The 25,497-nt window shown below is 33.7% G+C and overlaps 1 protein-coding gene across 1 annotated transcript in view; it reads right to left on the bottom strand.

Moving 5' to 3' along the window:
* LOC132757156 (testis-expressed protein 10 homolog) overlaps positions 1–25,497 on the bottom strand; it is a 29,963-nt gene extending 4,466 nt beyond the window's left edge. The window contains exons 1-14 of the mRNA XM_060748349.1: positions 25,376–25,497; positions 20,142–20,342; positions 18,674–19,347; positions 18,152–18,285; positions 16,793–16,893; positions 14,781–14,906; positions 13,994–14,213; positions 13,344–13,473; positions 12,695–12,870; positions 11,546–11,723; positions 9,294–9,364; positions 8,696–8,832; positions 7,318–7,401; positions 6,455–6,713 (exon numbers count right to left, since the gene is read on the bottom strand). Of these exons, the coding sequence (XP_060604332.1) occupies positions 6,455–6,713; positions 7,318–7,401; positions 8,696–8,832; positions 9,294–9,364; positions 11,546–11,723; positions 12,695–12,870; positions 13,344–13,473; positions 13,994–14,213; positions 14,781–14,906; positions 16,793–16,893; positions 18,152–18,285; positions 18,674–19,347; positions 20,142–20,327 (2,476 nt within the window). The 5' untranslated portion in view covers positions 20,328–20,342; positions 25,376–25,497. The remainder of the gene's footprint in view (positions 1–6,454; positions 6,714–7,317; positions 7,402–8,695; positions 8,833–9,293; positions 9,365–11,545; positions 11,724–12,694; positions 12,871–13,343; positions 13,474–13,993; positions 14,214–14,780; positions 14,907–16,792; positions 16,894–18,151; positions 18,286–18,673; positions 19,348–20,141; positions 20,343–25,375) is intronic.

Below are 25,497 nucleotides of genomic sequence, written 5' to 3'. Positions count from 1 at the left end.
CTTTAACACACATGATCCTTCAAAAACGTAATGGACTATCTGGTCTTATTATCACAAATACCCTCTATATACATGTTCAATAATACTTCCAAAGTATATCGAAGAGTGTCATTAAAATACAAAATAGAGATTTTCTATCTCTCAGCAACACGCAGAAGATTTTAACATTCCTCTGGAAAATAACGTATCTACATTAAAACACTGGGATCAATTCTTCTCAGATAAAAACGAATAAATGTGGATTCATTTTTCCAATCTGCTGCTTCCAGAATTGATGATAAACTAGCACCTTTAAATAAGGCCCAAGAGGGACCTATTGCCCTAGTAGAATGAGATTTCACTTTAATTGACGTATTGTATGCCATCTGAATAGTTTGAACAATCCATTTTGCTAAAGTCTGTTTAGAAACTGCTTTGTGTGGTTTCACATAAGAAATGAATAAACTAGTTTCATCTTGAAGTTTAGATCGTCGTATAGATTCAGTTTTCTTCAAATAAATAGCAATAGCTCTCTTTGGATCTAACTTTTTGTCATCTTTGAAAGCTGGAACCCAAATATTTCTTCCCATGTGTGATGGCCTGTCCTGCTTGGACAAACCTTGCCTTAAAAACATAATTCCCTCACTATGACAGTCACATTACCCTCTCCTAATCTTAAGGACTGGAGGTCCGAGCATCGTTTGAACGTTGTAATGGCTGTAAGAAAAACAGTTTTTAAGGTTAGACATTTCAATGAAGTTTTATGTAAAGGTTCAAAAGGACTAAGTTTCAGCATTTTGAGGACTTTTCCTAAATCCCATTCAGGTGCCAATTTAGAAACAGGTGGTCTTAAGTTAAAAACCCCTTTGAGTAATCTAATAATATATGGATGCTGTCCAATCAGAATATTATCAACAGGAGGTAGTACAGCCGAGAGCATTGAGCGATAGCCAGCAATTGTTCTGTATTGCAAGCCTTCATGAAATAAGAAAGTTAAGAATTCAGCACAATCAATTAAAGATGCAGTAAAGGGATCTTTATTCCTTGTACTACACCAGCTACGGAATTTTCTAAAATTTACATCCATAATCTTTTTGAGTTCCAATTCTCCATGAGGCTGTGAGTAATTTTCTAACTCCCTTAGAAAAACCTTTTGTTTTGAAATTTCTGTTGAGAGCAACCAAGCTGTCAGTTTGAAAATTTCTGGAGATGGATGATATATTTTTGTTTTTGGTTGAACCAACATTTCCCTGAGAACCGGAAGACGAACCGGTGGTGCAATCAGATACTGAAGTAGAGTTGTGTACCAGTGACGACGTGGCCACTGAGGTGCTATTAAAATTATTTGACAATTGAACTGAGACATGTGTTGTAGAACTTTTGGAATTAGGCAAATGGGAGGAAACGCATATGCTATCATTCCCTCCCATGACACTGACAGAGCATCTATTGCTAATGCTTGACTGTTTTGATACCATGAGCAAAATATTGGGACTTTGTGGTTGTGCACTGAGGCAAACAAGTCTATCATTGGTGTACCCCAACGCCTGAACAACATTTGAACTATTTGATTGTTCAATGTCCATTCCGATGGACGAATTTTGACCCTCGACAAGTGATCTGCTAACAAATTCATCTTGCCCGCAACATAAGCTGCTTTTATCTTGAAGTTGTGTTTTATTGCCAGATTCCACAATTCCCATGTTAGATAACAAAGACTTGCAGACCTGGTTCCCCCTTGTTTGTTTATAAACTGGACAACTGTTGTGTTGTCCGATCTGATCAAAACTTGTTGATTTTTTAGATAAGGAAGGAAATTTTTTACAGTCCTTAATACAGCTTCCATTTTTAAAATACATTGATATGTCTTTTTGCTTTTTCCTGGGTCCAAGTACTTGAAATACTTTTTGCTCGTTCATATGACCCCCATAACCGTCTTCGAAGAGTCTGTTGTTATTGTCACAGTTGTTGACCACTGCTGAAGAGATCTGCCCTTCAGCGTATTTGCTCTTAGTAACCACCATCTGAGATGGTCTATTAAGTGTCCAGTTATTGGTACATTTATTGTCATGTCTTTGGAAACTGGTTTCCAATGAGCAAGTAGATGCAACTGAATAGGACGCATATGTAAACGGGCAAAAGGTATTATTTCTATGCATGAGGCCATTAGACCCAATACATGCAGAAACTGGAAGGCACTGTTTTTTCCTTGAATTAATAACCTGATAGCTTCCTCCAATTTTGTGATTCTTTCTAGAGTCGGGTACACTAAACCTAACTTTAGATTGAAAACACTGCCTAGGTAAGTGATTACTTGTTTTGGGACTAGAGAAGATTTCTCTACATTTATGATGAAACCTAACTGGAGGAGCAAATTGACTGTCGTCTTTTGATCTGACAGCAGTGCTATCTTTTGAGATTTCACTACTAGCCAATCGTCTAGATACGAGGCTAGGTGGACATTTAACATTCGTAAGTATGCTGCAACTACTGATATTACTTTTGTGAATGCTCGTGGAGCCTGGCTTGGACCGAAACATAACGCTGTGAATTGGTAACATTGATTGTTTATGCAAAAACGAAGGTACTTTTTGTAGTTCTTGTGAATTGGAATGTGCATATAAGCATCCTTTAGATCTAAAGTGAAACTGAATTGGTCTTTTTTGACTAAATTTAGAACTTTCGAAAGTGTGTCCATTTTGAAATGCTGTTTCACCATGTACCTGTTTAGCGGCTTTAAATTGATAACTGGCCTCATTTCCCCATTCTTTTTTGGGACAAGGAAAAACGTGCTGTAGAAACCTTCCATTACTTCCTGCAATGGAACTTTTTCTATAGCCCCTTTTTCTAAAAGGTTTTCCACCTCTGAGTAAATAAGTTTCATCTGATCTGGAGGTGCCTTTGTAATTTTTATACCTGTAAAATTTGGAATTTGAGTAAATTCCAGTTTGAGGCCATTTCTGATGGTTGACAACACCCATTTGTCGTCTGTTATCATTTCCCACTGATTTATGAAATATTTTAGTCTGCCGCCAACAGGTAAATGGGGAAACATCATCATTACTTTCTCGTCATGCTTTATCTGAAAATGATTTTGTATTACGAAAGGAACTCACCTTTGATTTCTGCACTGGCTTGTTATAGCCCAAACGTGGGATCTTGAAACCCCCACTTGAATATGAAGAATAGTTACGAGGTCCACTGGATGACTTCTCTTCATATTTTGGTTTCTTAGAACTCCTTTCATTGTTGGGAGTGAACTTCCTCTTATACAAAACAGAAGGTGATTTAGCCTGTCTAAAAATACTATCTGGTAATACCTCAGTAATTTGCTTGTTTCGCTCCTGTTTGGCTTTCAACTTCTGATCAAAAGTAGACCCAAACACCCCTTCCGCTGTAAGAGGTAGAGTGCTAATTGTTGAAGAATAATCTTTCAAATCATTCAAGCCTGTATCATGAAGAGCAGCATTTCTTCGCAAAAGATGATTAAAGGCGCCAGTTCTAGCCACCTGATCAAGAGTTTTAGTTGAAATGGCAAAAACATCTCTTGTCATTTGAACAGCCAAATCCAAGTTACAATCTTTCTGTTGTAAACATTCTAACAGGGAACACAAAATCTGCTGTGAATAACAACACATAATCATACCCATGCGTGAAGCCATCTGTCCATGAAATGCCAATCGTTCCATTGACCGCATAGATTTACTAAACAAAGAAGGAGCATGGCCAAAAGCTGCCTTGTGTCCATATTTTTTGATCAACAATGATTCAACTGTATCATCTAATTTAGGTACTTGAAAAAAACTTTCACAACTTTCATGTACTGGAAAATCATACCTGTAACTGTCTTTAAAACTTGTTAATTTATCAGGATTTTCACTTCTATAAGATTGAGACAGAATGTTCATTTGAGAGTCATCTAAAATAATTCCTACATCAGGTTTTAACTTTTTAGTTTGTGCATCTTCACCAAACATATTCAAAAGTGATTTATTTCTTTCCTCTTCAGTCAAAGTCACATACTTACTGAAACGGCTGTTACGATTGCTAGACTCTGGATCAACTTGCTCTCCCGAGAAAGCCACTGAATGTCTGTCTGATTCATCATCAAACAAACCACTGTCACGTTTCTCCGACTCAGAAACTATCACTGATAAAACATCAGAATGCATCTGTGAATGTACACCCCTATCAGGCGCAGTCTGTGAATGTACACCCCTATCGGGTGCAATACCATAATCTCTATCTAAGCTGTTATCCAGGGATAGAAGTGGTCTGCGAGCAGCACTAATTGCCTCGTCTGTGACCTGTGTACGTAAAGACTGGGAACTTTTCTGAGCAACGTAAGTGTCCTCGTTCCCTTCCCGAGACACATTATTAGACAACAAATTTGTCAACATGTCTAACTTAGAGTCAAAAGAAGAAAAACGCTCCTCAAACTTGTCATTCAATTTCTTCTCTAAGAAAACCAATGAATTTTCATCGTCTTTTAGACTTAGCAGATGACTTACCCTCGACGATGTTTTCTTTTTCGTACTATTTTTAGACGAAATTTTCCGAATCAGTTTCGGATAATTTCTCTTTTTCCTGAACTAACACGGCTTCTGCCATATTATACTTATAAAAAAAAACAAATAAATCCTCAAAACAGTTCACTAAAATGAAAATAAAAGAGAACATAAAACACGTGTCCGACTGCAATGGCGCAGAAAATTTAACTGAGGTTAATAGCGTCTTGTGATACTGATTTCCTGTTTGATCATGATCATCTAGACGCTCATTAAGTTTTGCGTGTTACTGTAATGGTTGAGGAGAACTAAATCCTAATGTATTTTCCGTATGGTAAGTTAACAACGGAACCAAATGAAATCAATGACCCCCTGGGGCGGGGCCAATTTTGACCCCAGGGCTTTTATTTGAACAAACTTGGTAGACACTTATTAGAAAATGTTTCATGCTAAATATCTTAGCTCTAGCTCTTTGGGTTCTTTAAAAGAAGATTTTTTAAGTTTTTACTATATGCATATAGGGAAAATCAATGATCCCCTGGGGCGGGGCCAATTTTGACCCAAGGGCTTTTATTTGAACAAACTTGGTAGACACTTATTAGAAGATGTTTCATGCTAGATATCTTAGCATTAGCTCTATGGGTTCTTTAAAAGAAGATTTTTTAAGTTTTTACTATATGCATATAGGGAAAATCAATGACCCCCGGGGCGGGGCCAATTTTGACCCCAGGGCTTTTATTTGAACAAATTTGGTAGACACTTACTAGATGATGTTTCATGCTAAATATCTTAGCTCTAGCTCCATGGGTTCTTTAAAAGAAGAATTTTTAAGTTTTTACTATATGTATATAGGGAAAATCAATGACCCCCTGGGGCGGGGCCAATTTTGACCCCAGGGCTTTTATTTGAATAAACTTGGTAGACACTTACTAGAAGATGTTTCATGCCAAATATCTAAGCTCCAGCTCTTTGGGTTTTTTGAAAGAAGATATTTAAAGTTTTTTCTTCCGGCAACCAGAGTTCTGCATGGAATTAAATTCTTTGAACAATTTTTAAAGGTGACCACCAAAGGAACACTCCTGTGAAGTTTGGATGAAATTGGCTTAGTGGTTTATGAGGAGATGTCATTTAAAGTAAAAGTTTACGTACGGACGACGGACGGACGCCGGACGAAAAGCGATCACAAAAGCTCACCCTGTCACTTTGTGACAGGTGAGCTAATAAAATGAAATAACATCCAAGTATGTGTCAACAGAAATACACTTTCGCTGTTTTCATCACGGTTCACTACACACAAAACAGGCCATGTAGATGTGACTTCTAAGTTTGACCTTGACCTTGGAGAAAAGAGTCTGGGTGTTGGGCATGACACATCTACTTATTATGGTGAACATTTACGCCAAGTCATTTCAAAATCCCTTGAAAAATATGGACCAGACTTGAAGTGTGACATACAGACAAACAGAGCTCATTTTTACATTCCTCTTTTTCTTTGAAAAGGCAGGGGACAATTAAACTGTATTTTGTCAAGAGTTAGTAAAGTTTGAAATTTGACCTACTTAACAGTTTAACAATAGGTATTCATCAGACTAAAGACACTTTTGTTGTAAGCAGTTGTAGGCCAATACCTTGTCCAAATACACTGAAAACTCATTTTAGAATCTTTGTATCCGACAATATATTTTCAATGTTTTTCACACTGTAAATCAAAAAAGGTGCTGTATCAGCCAGATTTCCTCAACTCAAGTTTTACCCTCCTAACTTACAACCAGTATGTAATCATAATCTTTTATTGAATGGAAGCCAAGTTTGTACTGAACTTGACACAAATGTTTTTCTGAATATTGTAAATGTAATATTTTAAGAAGTGTGAAAAAGTGAATAAACTGATCTTGACAATCTATTGCATGTAGCCTCTTGAATCTTACCATAAAGCAATACTTGATGAATCAAAGATAAAAAAATACCTGTGTTTAAACAATCTTCTACAGTTTGCAGTAGTCTTTCTAATCCACCAGGAATATCCGTAATTAACTTAGAGACTAGATCAAGCATCATCTTTACAGCATTCTGATTGGTCGAATGTTCCCATGTGATCATATGACCTACCAATGAGATGGAAAGGTCTATGATAGGGGAGACTACTGCTGGTGGTATTGTGCTCAATGACTTGACAAATTTACAAATTCCAAATACCATTTGTAGTGGAACACTAGATGAGGACGTCTGTAACAAAATAAATTGACTTTCCTTTATTCTTTTCTTAATGAAACAAGAAAAAACTGCTACCTGAAACATCTATATATACCATGTCTGTTGTAATAAGTTCTTTAATAATTAAATAACGAAATCATTAATTTTGTAATGCAATAAATATATTTACAGTCAAATATTAACAACATTACATTCATTATTCCAAACTTTAGTTAGATGTTTAACATATACTTTAATCTATTAATATTGTAATGCTCAGTTATATAAGTGTAATCTGTGTTGATGAGCATGGCCTTTAAACCGTTACAGGTTATATGGCTATATATATACGGTTATTTGCTATATCCAAGCAAACGTTTATATAGCGCCATATAACCTGTCAAATTTTTTTATAATATATTTCATTGTATTGTTATTTCAAAAACTCTTTATTTATATTACATTTCAGCAAAGTGACATCACAATATTTGATAATAATCTCAATTCTATAATTATGGACTGTCTAATACAATCTCAATACAGATGTAAAAGGTACGTTTTCTCTACAATAAAACATCTATTCTTAATTTATTCTTAATACAATATACATTTATAACTTTTGCAGTAGTTACATTACCTCTAGCAGTTTCTCAATGAATTCAAACATCACTTCCACCACCTGATCTGTGTTATAAAACTGCTGAACACAACTACAAACAACCTGAAACATAACACATCAATTGACCTGGAGAAAATAAAAATGATCATTAGATAGAATGTTAGAAGTACAAGAAATGACATACATTTGTATCAGTAGTAGTAAGTCCATGTAAGCTCATCAGTTTCTACACTGTATGTATACATCATTATGAAAGGTACGTATGTGCACAAACAGTAGTTTTCACAAATATTTTGTACTTATTGAAGATTTTGAAGATAGTACAGTGTAGATTATTATATGATCTAAATATAGCTGCAATCTCATAGTAGTCAACAGAACTTTTTTTATAAAATCATATTCACTGTGTGTAGTATCATATTTACTGGCTGAATTGGATTTTCCCAGTCTAAAAATAGATTGAGACTCATATTCAATGATCATACACCGTAGACTAATAATTACACATGCTAATTAAAAGATAATCGTAGCTTTTTGTTCTTTATTGCATATTTCTCGATTAAAATATCATTACTTTACTATTTTACTAAAAGGCTACATCACAATGATGAGTATAAACTTGATTTATATTTGTATGTGCAGCTTTCATTTAGTATTTGCACGCCTAACACTTGCGTCTTTTTCCCGCGCTTCAACGAGGCAAAATTTGTACATGTATATAAGGTTGTATTTTTTGTGAGTTTTTTTTTATTTCTTAGTCTATTCATATAATAAAACAATTATTAACTAGTGTGAGCCACTAAATATGATGTGATATTCACCAGCAGAAAGTTATATTGACCTCAGCTACAGCCTCGGTCAATATGTCATCTGCCTGTGAATATCACATCATATTCAATGGCTCACTAGTCAATAATTGTATAATAATGAGTGCAACATAAATTTATTTTGTTTCAAGTTTAACATTGCACCAATACAGTATAGGTCATATTGCATCTTTCCAGGTTTACTGGTGGAAGAATCCCTTATGTTCTCCTCTGTACATTATAATATTTCAAGAACAAACAGACATCTGAGTAGAACCACCAACAATCCGTAAGCCAACTGGATAGCTTTTGTGCATGAAGAATCAAATGACACTTGCACCCCTGTAACCTACAGGTGTGAGAGGCAATTGGTTTGAAATCAACGAATACAACCACTCGGCCACTGATAGCCCACAACATTTACTATATCCAAAACTATGATACTTATGAGCAAATAATAAATCTTTATTTACATATATGTATCTTAGTTTTAAAGAAGATTGTTCAATAAATCAATCTTCAAAAGAAATTTATTTGGGCATTCATCATAATAAAGACAATGTAAAGGTTAAATATTATTATAATAATACCTCCACAATAAAACAATGTCTGTCAAAATCGTCTATATTGTCACCATCTAGTACAGTATGCTTGATAATGTTATATTTTCCAATAACAGGGCATACAATATCTCCTGCTAAACTCTCCATATCTGATCTTGACACACCTGAACATAAAATTATATAGATTTAAATATATTTTCATTTACATATCATTTTCTTTTATTCTACAATCACAGACATTACAATTGTTTAAATTAAGTAAGTCATCTTTGGGTATTCATTCATTTAACTTATAAACACAAACGTAAAGCTAAAGAAAATGTTCTTGTTTTTTTGTTGTTGTTGTTTTAGATAATGCTATTTAACAGATGTCTGATTTACCAATAGAATCTTCATCATAATCTATGTACGTGGGAGGTAACCACCGAGTACTCAGTTCATATAAAAGCAGTTATTTGCCCTTTTGTATTTCAAATATCAGTATGGTTAAATGAATTAAAGTCACAAATCAAAAAGGTTGAACATGTTTTTGACCGTCATAAGATCCTTTTCTCTGATAATGTAATAATGTAATTGTAGACAGAATGAGTTATGATAATAAAAATATATGACAGAACTGACATACCAACTAGAAGATTGGTCAGGAAGCTTATATGAACACTTGTTGCTTCTGGTTCCATCTCATTCCTTAAATATCTGTAATAATTAATGATTACATTAGAATTTCTGAAAAGTATTTCCTGAAAATTCATCTGCAATAAATTATACAATTGCTACATAGATTAAATCATGTAAAAGATAATCTGTGTGACTAAACTTAACCTTCATTCATAAATGACATTGACCTTCAAGGTTAAATGTCTAAATTTTGCTTGATTTTTTGCTATAAGTGGTTATAACTTTATTATTTTTGAATGGATTGTCTTCAAACTTGAACATAACAATCTTTTAGGATAGACCTTCAAGTTAACCAATCCAACATTGACCTTTACTCACAAATGACCCTGACCTTGGAAGGTCAAATTATTGAAATTTTCATATCCTTCCTTCGGAATTTATAAGTGCTTCATTTCTGTCAATTTTTGTTTTTATGTTGTTTTTTTTTTTTTACATGCTTAGATTTTTAAGTCAATCCAACATAAATCAAATAGAGGGGTTGAAGTGGCTCATGTATAATTTCAGGCAAGAACATGCAAATTGATGATACAATCATTACCAAAGCCACGACAAATTGTTTTCCAATATTAAAAATTATGCCGACAAAAAAAGTAGAGAAAAGTTGAAATATATTTGATGTAATCTTTGCCCTGGAGGTTTAAAAATATTTTCTCTATTTCTTTTTCACAAACATGTAAAACATTAATGTCAGCAAATATCTTTTTATAGTCAATATCTCATGTATTAACTTCTATAAAATTTGTTAAGAAAGGTGTAATTAAGCAAGACTCTAAAAAGATTATTAGTTTTTCCATAAATCAGCAATTATCATAAGCATCAAATATTTCACATGCTTCATAACTTAAAATGGTAATGCCAATAAACAGGTCACTAATTCTTTCACATTTTCCTCGTGAAAATTTGTTTATCCCTGAAATGTTTCCATAACTAAAGCTTTGACCGACAAGCTTTTTTTTCATAAGTTTGCTACATTATCAACAGAAACAAGCTGTTTTTATAAGTTTGCTACATTATCAACAGAAACTAGCTGTTTTTCATAAGTTTGCTACACTATCAACAGAAACAAGCTGTTTTTCATAAGTTTGCTACATTATCAACAGAAACTAGCTGTTATTATAAGTTTGCTTCATTATCAACAGGAACTAGCTGTTTTTATAAGTTTGCTACATTATCAACAGAAACTAGCTGTTTTTATAAGTTTGCTACATTATCAACAGAAACAAGCTGTTTTTATAAGTTTGCTACATTATCAACAGAAACTAGCTGTTTTTCATAAGTTTGCTACATTATCAACAGAAACAAGCTGTTTTTATAAGCTTGCTACATTATCAACAGAAACTAGCTGTTTTTCATAAGTTTGCTACATTATCAACAGAAACTAGCTGTTTTTATAAGTTTGCTACATTATCAACAGAAACTAGCTGTTTTTCATAAGTTTGCTACATTATCAACAGAAACTAGCTGTTTTTCATAAGTTTGCTACATTATCAACAGAAACTAGCTGTTTTTCATAAGTTTGCTACATTATCAACAGAAACTAGCTGTTTTTACAAGTTTGCTACATTATCAACAGAAACTAGCTGTTTTTACAAGTTTGCTACAATATCAACAGAAACTAGCTGTTTATATAAGTTTGCTACATTATCAACAGAAACAAGCTGTTTTTATAAGTTTGCTACATTATCAACAGAAACTAGCTGTTTTTATAAGTTTGCTACATTATCAACAGAAACTAGCTGTTTTTATAAGTTTGCTACATTATCAACAGAAACTAGCTGATTTTATAAGTTTGCTACATTATCAACAGAAACTAGCTGTTTTTATAAGTTTGCTACATTATCAACAGGAACTAGCTGTTATTATAAGTTTGCTTCATTATCAACAGGAACTAGCTGTTTTTCATAAGTTTGCTACATTATCAACAGAAACTAGCTGTTTTTCATAAGTTTGCTACATTATCAACAGAAACTAGCTGTTTTTCATAAGTTTGCTACATTATCAACAGAAACTAGCTGTTTTTATAAGTTTGCTACATTATCAACAGAAACTAGCTGTTTTTATAAGTTTGCTACATTATCAACAGAAACTAGCTGTTTTTATAAGTTTGCTACATTATCAACAGAAACTAGCTGTTTTTATAAGTTTGCTACATTATCAACAGAAACTAGGGTATAAAGAGAAAGATGTATAGTATATTACCTATTTTGTAGAACTTGTATCATTAATGTCACTAGGTTGTTACTGATGCTGCTACATCTTGCAAAAGAGACGAGTATCTTTGTGAGCTTGAGATCAATCTCTTGTGTATAGTACAACAAACCAACCAGGCTTATCTGATCCTCAGCTGACAACTTTGTGATAACATCTCCAAGAGGGTCTAATTAACAATATAAAAATATGGTTAACAAGCATAAATCACACTTGTAGCAGCAGTCTACTATGAAGATAAATAAACAAGTTGTGTAATATAAACCTCCTATCAAAATTTGTTTGAGATATTTATTTATATGAAAGTTATATGGACTAATGTTTACAGACAGAGGTGATACAATTGTGAGAGGCAAGTTTGTTTTATTAGCAGATATGACATGTTATAAACTAATTTATGCTGAAACAATAAAAAAATACATGTACATGTATATACAAAGTTATGACTAGATGACATTTTTATCTCAACATTTTTTATAAAAAGAAAACAATTTTTATAAATTCGAGATAAGCCATATTTGATATTCCAAATATCTTAAAATATATATTTCAAAGTTTTTACAAGCAAGATTAACATATTGTGACACATGACAAAAGTCCTTTAACCAGAGAACAGGCATACTGTACAATGTGTGTTTACACCAGACTACAGCATTATAACCTTTATATCTTGGAAGCTGTATCTAATCTTTTAACTACTTGCCACTAATGATCTGATAAATGCTTTATCATAATATATAAATGAGCCGTGTCACGACAAAACCAACATAATGGGTTTGCGACCATCATGGATCCAGACCAGCCTGCGCTTCCACGCAGTCTGATCAGGATCCATGCTGTTAGCTTACCAACCCTATTACAAGTAGAGAAACTGATAGCGAACAGCATGGATCCTGATCAGACTGCGCGGATGCGCAGATTGGTCTGGATTCATGCTGGTCGCAAACGCACTATGTTGGTTTTGTCGTGACGCGGCTCAAATATACATTTATATTATAATAACTGAAACTCTCCAAGACAGGAACATTACATCATTACACAATAGTAAACAGTATACACCAGTGGTTTACCAAACAGTTCACATTTTCAGTAAACTGAGGTTTCATTTATAAAAATAAATACACTTAAACAAAGACTTACCAAACCACTGCTGTCCAACCTTGTTGAATATTTCTTCATCAAGTAGACCAGAACATTTCTGGCAGGCACTCTTCTTCATTGTGTTAATCACAAGGGAGGTAATCTCACTGTTTTCTTTTGTACACAAGAGCAGTAACTCTGGTAGACTGTGCAAAAATTTCTGTCTCCACTGAGGGCTTAAGAGAAACAATAAATATTTTAATGGTGGAGTTAGAGGTACGACAATGAGGACACAAGCTTCAACGTTTTTGCCCTAGCTGTAGAGGTTTTGTTTTCGTGCATGTCATTTTTTTCCAAGTTACAGCATTGGCAAAAAAAAATGAACAATCACTTAATCAAAACCAACAATATATGTGACGTGTTTGAAGAGTATCCAAGAGAGGTTACTTTTCTGTAACAGATGAAATTATTTTGACTATAAATTAAAACTAACATTGCTTAAACGTAGGCTTAATAATCATTGTACAATTAGAATTCAACTATCATATACTATCTCTAAATTTAATACGTATCACAAGCAAACAGTTAATTGAAACAAACTGAATATATATGCTTATGTAATTTAATCATGTAACAGGCAATACAATATGGCTAAGATAACAAAATCTTGTAAAACAATTTTATATAATAAGTTCCTCCGATATTTTACCTTATAACATGTGAGTGTTCATGTAACATGACAACAGCAAAGAACTGCATGTAAACTTTCTTTTCTGTTGAGGATATATTAGCTGCCTCAAACCTGTTATACGCCTCAGTGATGATTCCATACACAGGAACTATTTAACAAAAATGTCTGATGTTAAACTAGTTTATATGATACATTATGCTACTATAATCTAAAACCCTTTACTACATGATCAAAAGTAACACAATCATTAAGTGAGCATGCTATAAGCTAAATTTGATGAATTTTCTAGAGGCAGTGTTTGAAAAAATAATGTTGATGAAACCTTATAAAAAAAAGTTCAATAAATATCATAATTCTTGACTAAAGAAATCAATTATTTTGTTGCCAGCCTATGAAACAACAATCTATAGACTACAACTTAAGATTGTATAAACCACACAACAAATTACATGTCAAAGTTCATGCAAAGTGACAACACTCAGCCTTTAATTTTAACTCAACCCTCCTGAATTCTTACATAAGATGCACATACAATGTACCTAAATACAGAAATATCAGCTATCTAAAATTGATGAAGCCACTAAGAAAAACAATATAATTGTGACTGACAGTTTAAATGACAATCTAGGAGCATGATTATTTTTACAATAACACACTGGAATAAATACCATCACATAATCCTCTGTCCACAAGCCTATTCAGTATGTTCACAACTGTTCTTGCACTTTGACCAACACCAGTTCTCCCATACTTCCCCTTCAGGAAGTCATTCAAATACATTGTTATCATTGGTAGCCAAAATGGTGATTTTCTCTGATTGGTTGATTGTTTACTAATGAAGTGAGTCATAATGTTACATATGCTCAAATTCAATACTTCTGCAGACACCTAAAATAAAGTACAATAATTGTAAGTTAAATATAAGTCATTTTAAATTCTTAATTTGTTTAATAACACAAGCAGGATACTTCTTGATTTAAAAGAAAATGTATTAACATAAATTTATCTCAAGCAATGCATCTGCTTATTTCTAACATAATTGCTGAAATTTATTATATTGAAATAATCACATGATTCAGCTAAAACATATGGCATTACATACACAGGAAACCCATACAATATAATTTAGATATACATATATTAAAAACTTTTCATTTAAAATTCAGGTAATAAGCTGTATGACATTAAATCGGTATTTTCTATGTGTTTAATGTTTCTTGTTTAGATATTATAAGAATATTAACCTACAGTATTGCAAAACTTGAATGAAACTGTTTACCTTATCATAAATCAATTAAATCTTAACCATTTGTTTCTAACTCAAAACTTTGTAGTAATAAACTACATTGTATTCTGTGTTTTAAATTATGTGTGTGGAGTTATGTCACATAAACAAAGGCTGGTCGTCGGACTTACTCAATATCTAACAGATATAATTAGACTAGACTGACTCACCTGTTCAGCAGCTTGCTGTTTCTTTCCTTTCTTACTAATTCTTGTATTTACACTGTATGGGAAGTTTGCCATAAAATGTTGCTCAAATTCCTTCAGATATGACTCCTGGCTTAAAATATCATCAGACTAAAATCAAAGAAGTTACAAAATTATTCATTTATGTAAATGATCAAGATTTGAAATTGAAGTATAATGGAACCATCACTTCAAACAAAACAGTTGTGCTTATTGAAGAATCAAATGTCACAATCACCTTAACAAAACATTTGAAACAAGCAAATTCGTTGAATTTATATCCCCCGCCGAGTACTGGTTATTATTAACACAACAACTGAAGACATAAGGCTTTATTTATATATTAATCATGGCATAAACAGTAATATTCTTTGAACTTGATAAATATTCAGGGCAATAACAGAGCCATAACTTTGTGTTAAATAGTAAAATCTGGAAATGCCAATGAGATGTATGCATACTACATAACTAATCAAGGGCCATAAATCTGAGTTATGAGTATCTGACTGGAACAAGGCGACTATATGCACATCTCCTCTTAGTATCCCATAAAGTTTCATTGAATTCCAGCCAGTAGTAGCAGAGAAGTAGCGAGGAAACAAATATTTTTCTATATGGATACTGCATAACTAATCAAGGGCCATAACTCTGAGTTAAAGTGTCTGACCGGAACAAGCCGATGATATGCGCATCTCCTCTTGGTATTGAAGGTTCCCATAAAGTTTCGTTGAATTCCAGCCAGTAGTTGCAGAGAAGTAGTGCGGAAACGATTTTTACTCTATATGCATACTACATAACTAATCAAGGGCCATAACTCTGAGTTAAAGGGTCGGACCGGAACAAGCCGAAGATCTGCGCATCTCCTCTTGATATTGATGATTCCCATAAAGTTTCGTTGAATTCCAGCCAATAGTTGCAGAGAACTACACGGGAAACGATTTTTACTCCATATGCATATTGCATAACTAATCAAGGGCCATAGCTCTGAGTTAAAGTGTCTGACCCGAACAAGCCGACGATATGCGCATCTCCTCTTGGTATTGAAGGTTCCCATAAAGTTTCGTTGAATTCCAGCCAGTAGTTGCAGAGAAGTAGCGCGGAAACGATTTTTACTCCATATGCATACAGCATCACTAATCAATGGCCATAACTCTGAGTTAAAGTGTCTGACCCCATCAAGTTTCGTTGAATTCCAGCCAGTAGTTGCAGAGAACTACTCCGGAAACGATTTTTACTCTATATGCATACTACATAACTAATCAAGGGCCATAACTCTGAGTTAAAGTGTCTGACCGGAACAAGCCGACGATTTTTACTCTATATGCATACTACATAACTAATCAAGGGCCATAACTCTGAGTTAAAGGGTCGGACCGGAACAAGGCGACGATATGCGCATCTCCTCTTGATATTGATGATTCCCATAAAGTTTCGTTGAATTCCAGCCAGTAGTTGCAGAGAACTACTCCGGAAACGAAATTCGGACGGACGGATGGACGGACGAACGGACGGACAACGCCAAAACTATATCCCCCTCACGATTCCATCGGCGGGGGATAAGAAGTTGGCCTAGAACAAACAGTGAGCTTTCAGGGTGTACACACACATTTATTTAAGATGCTTCCAGAAACATCAACCTAATGTAAAAATATTATCTGTATTATTATTATTTTAATACAAATACATAAAAAGTCATTAAAGTGACCATTTAACAAGTGCTGTCCTAAGATGGCACACTCAACTATTCTCAGTGCCCAACAGTAAAACCATGGGCATAATTCCAGTGACTTTCCAGCTTTACTGGTGGAGGAAGACCTCACAAACAGGCACTAGAGTAGAACCACAAACATTTTGTAAGCTAGCTCGATAGTTTTCTCACATGAAAGTATAAGAAGATGTTTGCGAGCTAGAACCAACAGCAGTGAGAGCACTCCGCCATGTACGCCCCTGAACATGTATATAATATTACATTGAATATGTGTTAAAATGATATATACCTGTTCAGTAGAGAGTGCTAAAGTACACTGCCACAGTAGTTGTGTTACCTGTAGAATGTTATACATCATACCTACATTCTCTTCTAACACTGAATTCACACCTGAAATATATAATGATAATGTTATCTATATTCTAGTAGCAATTTGTTTAAACAAAATTATTCTAGCTTGATCCATACATAAACTTGAAGCTTATTTGATTTTATGGAACTAACCAGTACTGGTGTCATATGAGGAAATATTGTTGTGACTCCAGTAGGCTCCAAACTTATGATCCTTTGGTTTAAAGGTTTACAGTAATCTTATTTTATTTCACATTTATGCTGGAAAAAACAGAGTTTTATGCAACTGCAAACTGTAATTGAATCAAAACAAGTTACTTAAGTAAACAGCTATCAAACAACAAAGAAATAAGAAAAGAATGAAAATAAATATCAATTGTGTTTTGTTAATTAAGGTATAACCCTGCAAAATGGGCACTACAAGGAACTTACAATTTTACAACATAGGTCAGTATCATACATAAAAGTACACCTGTATGCAAATCTTTAACAAAATTTTACTGTACAAATTTACGAGTTGTGGACACTTTTTTGGGCTGTTTTTCAGAAACTAGGAAATTCTAAAATAATGTAAATCATCTTTATGAAAAACGTTTTCCTATTGATTATTGTTAAGAAACAAATAACAAGATATGTTTGTAAAACATGTATGCCCCCTATCGGCAGCCAATTAGTCATGTGATCAGGTTGTTATGACTGACTTGACCTAGTGACCAAAAAATCAATAAGGGTTAATTTCTGGTCATGACTAGTCACTATGTAACTGTGAAGCAAAGGTTGTGTGCAGCAATTTTATGACAAAGTTATTTCAAATCTTACCAAATAATACATGCATAAATTTAATGAATCATGTAGGCCTCATTAATGATAGCCAAGTTGTTATATTACATAAGACCTTGAAATGTGTATACCTAAAGGATTTTTAGTTTAATAAAAAAAATTATCAACCAAGGCAACTTGAGTTATTGGTCAGAAACAGTCTATACATACAACATCAATTTGACATTGACCTTTGATCCTTAAATCAATAGGGGTTATCTACTGGCCAAGACCAATACACCTGTGAAGTTTGAAGGTAAAGGGCCCACCCACAAAATGGGGTATTGATCAGAAAGCGTTACCTATAAGGTCAATGTGATCTTGACCTCTGACCCCTTAACGCCAAAAATCCATTGAGGTCATCTTCTGACCGACAGACAAATGCAAAGCAATATACCCCACTTCTTTGAAGGTGGGTATAATAATATTCAAACTTGTCTATCCGAATAATGGTGATACATATAACTCTTTTTTGTACCTGAAAATTTATTTTTATCTTTAGAAGGTGCAGACTCTACCCAGCATTCCAGCAAGAGGGGGATCAAGGTCTTAGCAAATTCTGGAAACTTTACACCTAAAACATCCAACTTTACATCCTTTGACATACTGGGTCTGAAAAAAAAAGATATAATAGAATTTTACAATGAGCAATCTATAACTGTAAGTATACCATTAATTAAAGTAAACAAGCAAATTTACTGAATTAGTATTGCTTGTCGAATGATACTAATCATTTGATTGTGAAGCTTCTATGTGACTTACAGAATTTCTATAATACAAAGTCCATAAAAATGAGCAGTGCAAAGCAAAAGGATATTATTATAAAATATAATAACATTAACTTCACTGTAGGGTGTTAGTTTGATTCTTAAACACAGCAAGCTTTTTTTGCTATGCATCTGCATCTTCTTTTACAAATAATTAAGTTTGTAGGATAACAAAACATTTCTTTACTCATACAATGTACTTCCAAGTTTCTGTCATTTAGAGCCAATCTTACCTTAGAATAAATCCTGGTGTTACCCATTGTTCCTGAATGTATACAGGAAATTTTTGTATTGACATGACTTCATCAAGGGTAAAGTTAACATCACATGTTGGAGAAGGATTATGACCATCAGAAACACAAGTGCTATCCAATGTTAATTCTTGGAATTTCAAAATGGCAGACAGGAATTTCTGAAGTCTATTTAAAACTGAACTTCTCCATTTTACAGATGATGTGGCACTATTTGGATCTGTACTAAGTGACCTCTTTGCCTGACCCTGACCTTGCTGTCTAGAAATCTGCTCGATGAAATTTGACAGTACTTGGTTAGATCTGTAAATCATCAATCTGGGGTAATTATCTAATAATAAATCAAGCACAACCAATGAGTCTACTTGAATATCATCATAGATATGTGTCATAGCACAGCATAAATGGGCACACAAGAGGGGGAAGAAAGGTGATATCTGTTTCTCTGAGACAAGTGGAAGGAAGAACTTGAAGACACGTATTGCACCTTGTCTTACAACAGAATCTTTGTCTGTCAACAGTTCAGCAAGTCTTTCTAAGATGTCTGACAAATGTGATTGTACAAGATGTGGGTTTGTTGTAAGGAGTTCTTTCAAACCATTCACTGCTTCAACTCTAACAGATGTACTATAGTGACGACACTGGCTGAACAAATCCTGAAATCATTACAAACTTTATTTTCATAAATTATAACTTTCATGCCAGGAAAGTAGACAACTAAAACTATTCAAATAGTTAAACAATTACAAACAAGCCTAGTAATGCATACTATAGCCTTAAGTTGTTTAATATCTGTCATTCATATTTAATCACAAACAAATCCTATATAAGTGTATTTTCATTGGATTGATGGCAAAATGTGTAAAAGAAAAGCATTTTTAACCTATAATTAACATTTCAATACTTCTAAAACTTTGAACTGCATTTATTATGTTCAATTTCAACAACTGCTTTAACCTAATTCAATCTGATACTAAATGACCAGCTACTAAATGACACTTAGCTTAGCTTTATGTCAACATAAAATCTGAACTTCATTCAGATTGAATATAATTCTCCATTATCTACTGTTTACATTGGTGCCAGAAAAACCTGTCTTACACATTTTATGAATGAATTACATTCTTCTGATGACGTCATTATGCCAAATGAAGTTGTAAATTCATACGCTTAGTAGTACTATCAGAAAAAAATGCTTAATGAAAAAATTAGTTTTTTTTATCATGAAACATCATTAATATGTAATATGCAAGAAAAAGAATCTAACACCGGCTGTTGTCACAGACAGAAATATCTAACTCTCCGGTAACTGTATAGCCAAAACTCAGCAGAACCTAGTTCACCATAAACAGTTACTCTGGTACTAGATTTTCCTGTCTGTATTGGCAGCCAGTGTAAGATTCTTATTATCTTATTTGGCTAACATACTCTAGATTACATCTGTACATACTGTTATATTGTGTTTTTTCTTTGTGCTAGGTTGTGAAGCATCTCCAGTTTTTAACTGCTGACTAATCTGTATACCACGGGTTCTGAAGCTGGCATTTGTTACATTATCAGCTTTCTTCAACTTCTTTCCAACCTTCAACTTTACTTTCTGAAAATCCTGCTGTCTTTTCTTTTTACTCTTTGCCATTATAGCTTTTTAAATCTAAGATACTTAAATATAATTTTTCAGAATTACATGATATATTTAAAACAAAAAAATTATCTCTTAATGAGCTGTCACACAATAGCATATGACACTAACATATATGAGTGCATCAGAAAAATTTCTACTACTCTCACTGACAAAAATTTATGATAGAAAGTATGTTAAAGGAACTCCACTAAAATTTTAGACGGGCTCTGGAAATATTTTACCGAATTATTGTACCATTCAATGAAGCTTATAGCTTCCAACAAAATCAAACTTAAATAAATTAGAACAAACTAAATTTCATGAACAACCAGAACCCTAAAAATGCACAACCACTGAGCATTTTTTTGAATTTTCATATGACATAAATATGTGCACTTCATATTATGCTATGATGTGACAATAAGTTTCTTAAATAATATTTTTTAGGAAATTTTTGAAAATTATTTGCTTATAGCTAGCTTGAAGAACTGGCTCGCAAAGCAAGCTTTACGGTTATGCGAGTACCTGCTAGATAGTGATGGTTTTGAAAACTTTCGTCCGAAGTACTGAATTGACACATGGCAACTTTTCGAATTACAAGATAACAATAAAAGCTGAGGTATTCTGATTGGAATCAGAAGCGTAGACTGCTGTCCTGCGTACTTATATGGGAACCATAATAGGACAGGGGACCAGAATAAACCAAAGCAGTGTATAAAATACCGAATGACATTTTTAAAACAGAAAATGTAAAATAACAAGAGCTGTCCGTAAGACAGCGCGCTCGACTTTTTTATTGCTTGCCAATAAAAAAAGTTTTTGCAGTAAAAGGCAATACAAGAATCTCTGTATTTTTAAAGTGAACAATGGCCATGAGCATTAAGATATTTAGTGAAGAATTATTTTACTGAATTGTGTGATACCCTTGAACACTGCAGCAAAGTTTGAAATGTTTAAGTCAAAAGAGGGCTGGTAAGAAAGAAAAAAAAACTAAGTCGATAAAAGGCCTTAATTTTTAAAACAAATCCTTGACAGAGTTACCTTCTCTTGCGTACAGATGGGGGTAATGATGTGAAATAGCATTAAAAGTTTCAAAGCAATATCTCAAAGGGTTAAGGCAATAAGTGGATTTTACCCATATTCAATGTATTTTCTAAGTCAAAAAGGGGCATAATTCTGTCAAAAACCTTGACAGAGTTATGTCCTCTTGTCTGTTGATGAAGGTCGTGATGGTAAACAAGTATGGTCAGTTTCAAAGCAATACCTCCAATGGTTTTGAAATAAAGTGAGGTGGTACAAAAAACTTAACCAAGCTCAATACACTTTCTAAGTCAAAAAAGGGCCATAATTCTGTCAAAAACCTTGACAGAGTTATGTACTCTTGTCTGTAGATGGAGGTTATGATGGTGAACAAGTATGGTAAGTTTCAAAGCCATACTTGTAATACTTCTGAAATAAAGTGGGGTGGTACGAAAAACTTAACCAAGGTGTGACGCCGACGCCGACGCCGGGGCGAGTAGGATAGCTCCCCTTTTCATAGAAAAGTCGAGCTAAAAATGAACGATTATTTTATACTATTTCACGGTAAAAGTAAATCAAGCTGGCTTTGAGGCTTTGCCTTTTTCATATTATTCCTTTTTAAATGTGTCACATTTTTGGTTAGCTCATTCCTTTCTTAATGGTAGACAGACACATAAAAACTCAAAATTTTATAAAGTGGACAAAACGCCACACAAATTTTAAAGAATGGACAAAACCCCACTTATCCCATTCATAGGCTTTGTCTACTTTCATATATACATCGATTCCTTTCTATGTCATTGTAAATTAGTTGTTCAGTATTTTGTAAGGAGTCTTCTAATTTGCTCCATACAAATCATAATTAGAAATACAAAAGATCTTACTTTACTAAAAAATAACCAAGACAAGAACTGTCGGAGGACAGTATTGGCTCGACTATTCAAAAAGTTGTCACAAGGGTGTTTTATTGAGTATAATAATGCTAATTACCTATGAATTCATAAAATTGACCGAAAAGGTACAAAGGCTTGTTATTAAGATGTTTTATCAAGTAAATCACTGCTTTATTATTATGAATGTATAAAATTGTCCCAAAAAAGGCACAAACCCTTCAGTAGTTATGGAGATAACAGCTTACAAGCAAAACTTTACCATGAATTTCTAAGTTGAAAAAGGGGAGAAAAATCAGCCTAAATGCAAGATAGAATTATGAATCTTGGTCAGTGACCAACAATTATGACCCTAAATGCATATGTGAAGTTTTAAATAAATATCTTTAATAGTTATTGAGATATGTAAAACTTGCATGTAAACATTAACCAAGAGACTAAGTAGAAAAGGGGAGATGAATCAGCCTAAATGCAAGATAGAGTAATGGAACTTGGTCAGTGACATATAATTATGACCCTCCAATTATGACCCTAAGTACATGTGTAAAGTTTCAAGTAAATACCTGGTATCTTTGAAGACCTTTAACCAAAATTTCTAACTTTCAAAGGGGCAAATAATTCTGCAAATGTTGCAGGCAGAGTTATGCAATTTTGCAAATTGATGTACATTATTACTAAAAAAAGTATTGTAAATTTCAATTGAATATCTCAAGCAATAATTGAGATATTTGACTTTACAAAAAAACTTTAACCAAAATTTCTTAGTTAAAAAGGGGCAAATAATTCTGCAAATATTGCAGGCAGAGTTATGCAATTTTGCAAATTGATGTACATAATAACTATAAAAAAAGTATTGTAAATTTCAATAGAATATCTTAAGCAACAATTGAGATATTTGACTTTACTAAAAAACTTTAACCAAAATTTCTAAGTTAAAAAGGGGCATAATTCTGTAAATATTGTAGTCAGAGTTATCCAACTTGTCAATCTGATGTACATTGTTACTATAAATAAGTATTGTAAGTTTCAATTGAATATCTCAAGCAATAATTGAGATATTTGACTTTACAAAAAACTTTAACCAACGCAGACGCCGACAAGGACGCGACTACAATAGCTCTCATATTCTTCGAATAGTCAAGCTAAAAATGATGATATTTTGATAGTATTTGATTTCCGGAAATAGTACTGTTCAGTACGAATTATACGGGGAAGTCAAAGACCGGGCCCGCGAAGCGGGTCCGGGCTTTGGCTTGCCCGGCTATAGACTACACGTGTATATTCAAAAGAAAATCAAATAAAAAACAATTAAAAAATATATAGAATTCTATACCTATCAATGAAATTTTCAGTGTCAGTTCTAGTCGGGCGCCGCCATTTACAATGTAACTCAATGATAATAGGCGGGGTATTCCGATAACGGAACAAATCTCAACTTTTCGGATAAATGATAATCGTCGAGTATTCCGAGTGAAAACGGAAGCGGTGCATGTAATACCGAATGACACCTTTAAAACGGAAAGAATGAAAGGAATTTTTAACGACTTCCCCGTTCATAGGCTTTGCCTAATTTCATATTAGCAGCCCCCATGTTCATATACTACTTGCAGTTTCCTGCAATGTTTTTGGTTATTTTGGGCTACAATTGGTGGGTTTTATTTGCTGAAATGGAAAAACTTAATATATTTTACCTTTTAAGTAATCCCTTAAAAGATGAAAGGGAGAATAGAATTTTTGGGAGAAAAAACATGGCTATTTACCTAGGGGAAGACGCTGACTATCAGTGTCAATTTGTTGTTAAAAAAAAACCCTGAATGGAAAGACCGTGAAACTCAAATTTCGTGTGTATCAGATGCTACTAAGGGTTGTAAATGGTCCCTTTAATGTACTTAGTAATATTATAAAATTTTAGTAAATTCAACTGATTTCTACCCGTACTCCGCTGACAGACATGTATCAGTCTATGTTTACCTACCGAATCAATGTGCCATTTTTTTGTCTACCTGGGGGTTTTAGCACGAATGCCCTCGTTTGCTGAAGGATATCTCATCCCTAGAGACTTAGGGTCGATCTCATTTAAAAGCTTAAACATTCTGCATAATACGCGGAAGGTCCGAGCGGGGCCGAAGGCCCCGCGAGGGCTGTAGCGCTCTTAGATAACATGTATGACGCGTATCAATTCAAATGAAATCAAATTAAAAGTAAATGAAAATTTCAAAAAAATATATATCCTATACCTAATGAGCTGTGAAAAAATCCTTAGTTAATGGGCGCCGCCATTTTGAAATCCTTTTGACCTAAATTTTAATGAGCGTCTACATAATTTAGACTATTGCTAGCGTCTGCTAAATAACACTTCCGGTGAGAGAATGATGTGCAAAATCAGAAAGTAAACATGCATTTCATTGATAAGAACTATAGTAACGATTATAAATATTAAAAGTTACTTTAACATATCCTTTTTGATAAATTAGCACACTAAAATAACGTTAAAACAACTGTGATTAGAGATTAACAAAATGGCGGACGGAATTTTCCAAACGCCGACGCGTGCGCAGTGGTCTCCCTTTACGTTCGGAGATTTTCGGAATATTCCGAGCGCTCCGACGATAGGTTGAACACCACCAATTTATTTGTTTTGTTTACAGTACAAAATACCTGCAAGATAGATCTGGTTTACATGTACACTAAACATGTTATGCTCAAATCATAGTTCATAAGAACTTTCCGCGCCATAGGTAGCACCTAATTTCATATTAGTTTTCTTTTTATTTATTCTCAATCATTTAACATACTACCAGGTGAAAACTCTGAATTTGGGTATAGACACCAGTCTAGACAAAATTGGACTAGACACAAGTCCTGCGTATCTCGATCAGAGGGATTTCATTACTAATTTAATAAATGGGGATTGTGCCATCTAGATGTCAAGATGGTTTTAAGAATTAATTTTCGGCTTTGGAGTTATGATTAAGGTTATAAAACACACATTTTGTGAGCATTTTATGAGTCGTACTCCCGTTTCCAGTGTGTCAGTTCACAAATTTGTGTCGCGGAAAGTAATGACAATTATATAACAAAATAAAATACAAAGAATAATTTAATCAGACTCGATATATTAAGCATCGCCTTTGCTTTGTCTAGCAATCAAACCTTTTTCAAACTTTGCCTGTACGCATTTAATCGATTTATGGTGAGTGGTGACCAATTATAGACAACACATGGGCGCAGCCATTTTAGAAAGTTTGGATAAAATCCGGTGTACAGTAAGCAAT

This window comes from Ruditapes philippinarum, unplaced genomic scaffold (genome assembly GCF_026571515.1).
Source record: "Ruditapes philippinarum isolate M1 unplaced genomic scaffold, ASM2657151v2 ctg2291_1_1_1_1, whole genome shotgun sequence".
In the NCBI taxonomy this organism is placed as follows: domain Eukaryota; kingdom Metazoa; phylum Mollusca; class Bivalvia; order Venerida; family Veneridae; genus Ruditapes; species Ruditapes philippinarum.
This window is presented reverse-complemented; position numbering and strand designations above follow the sequence as displayed.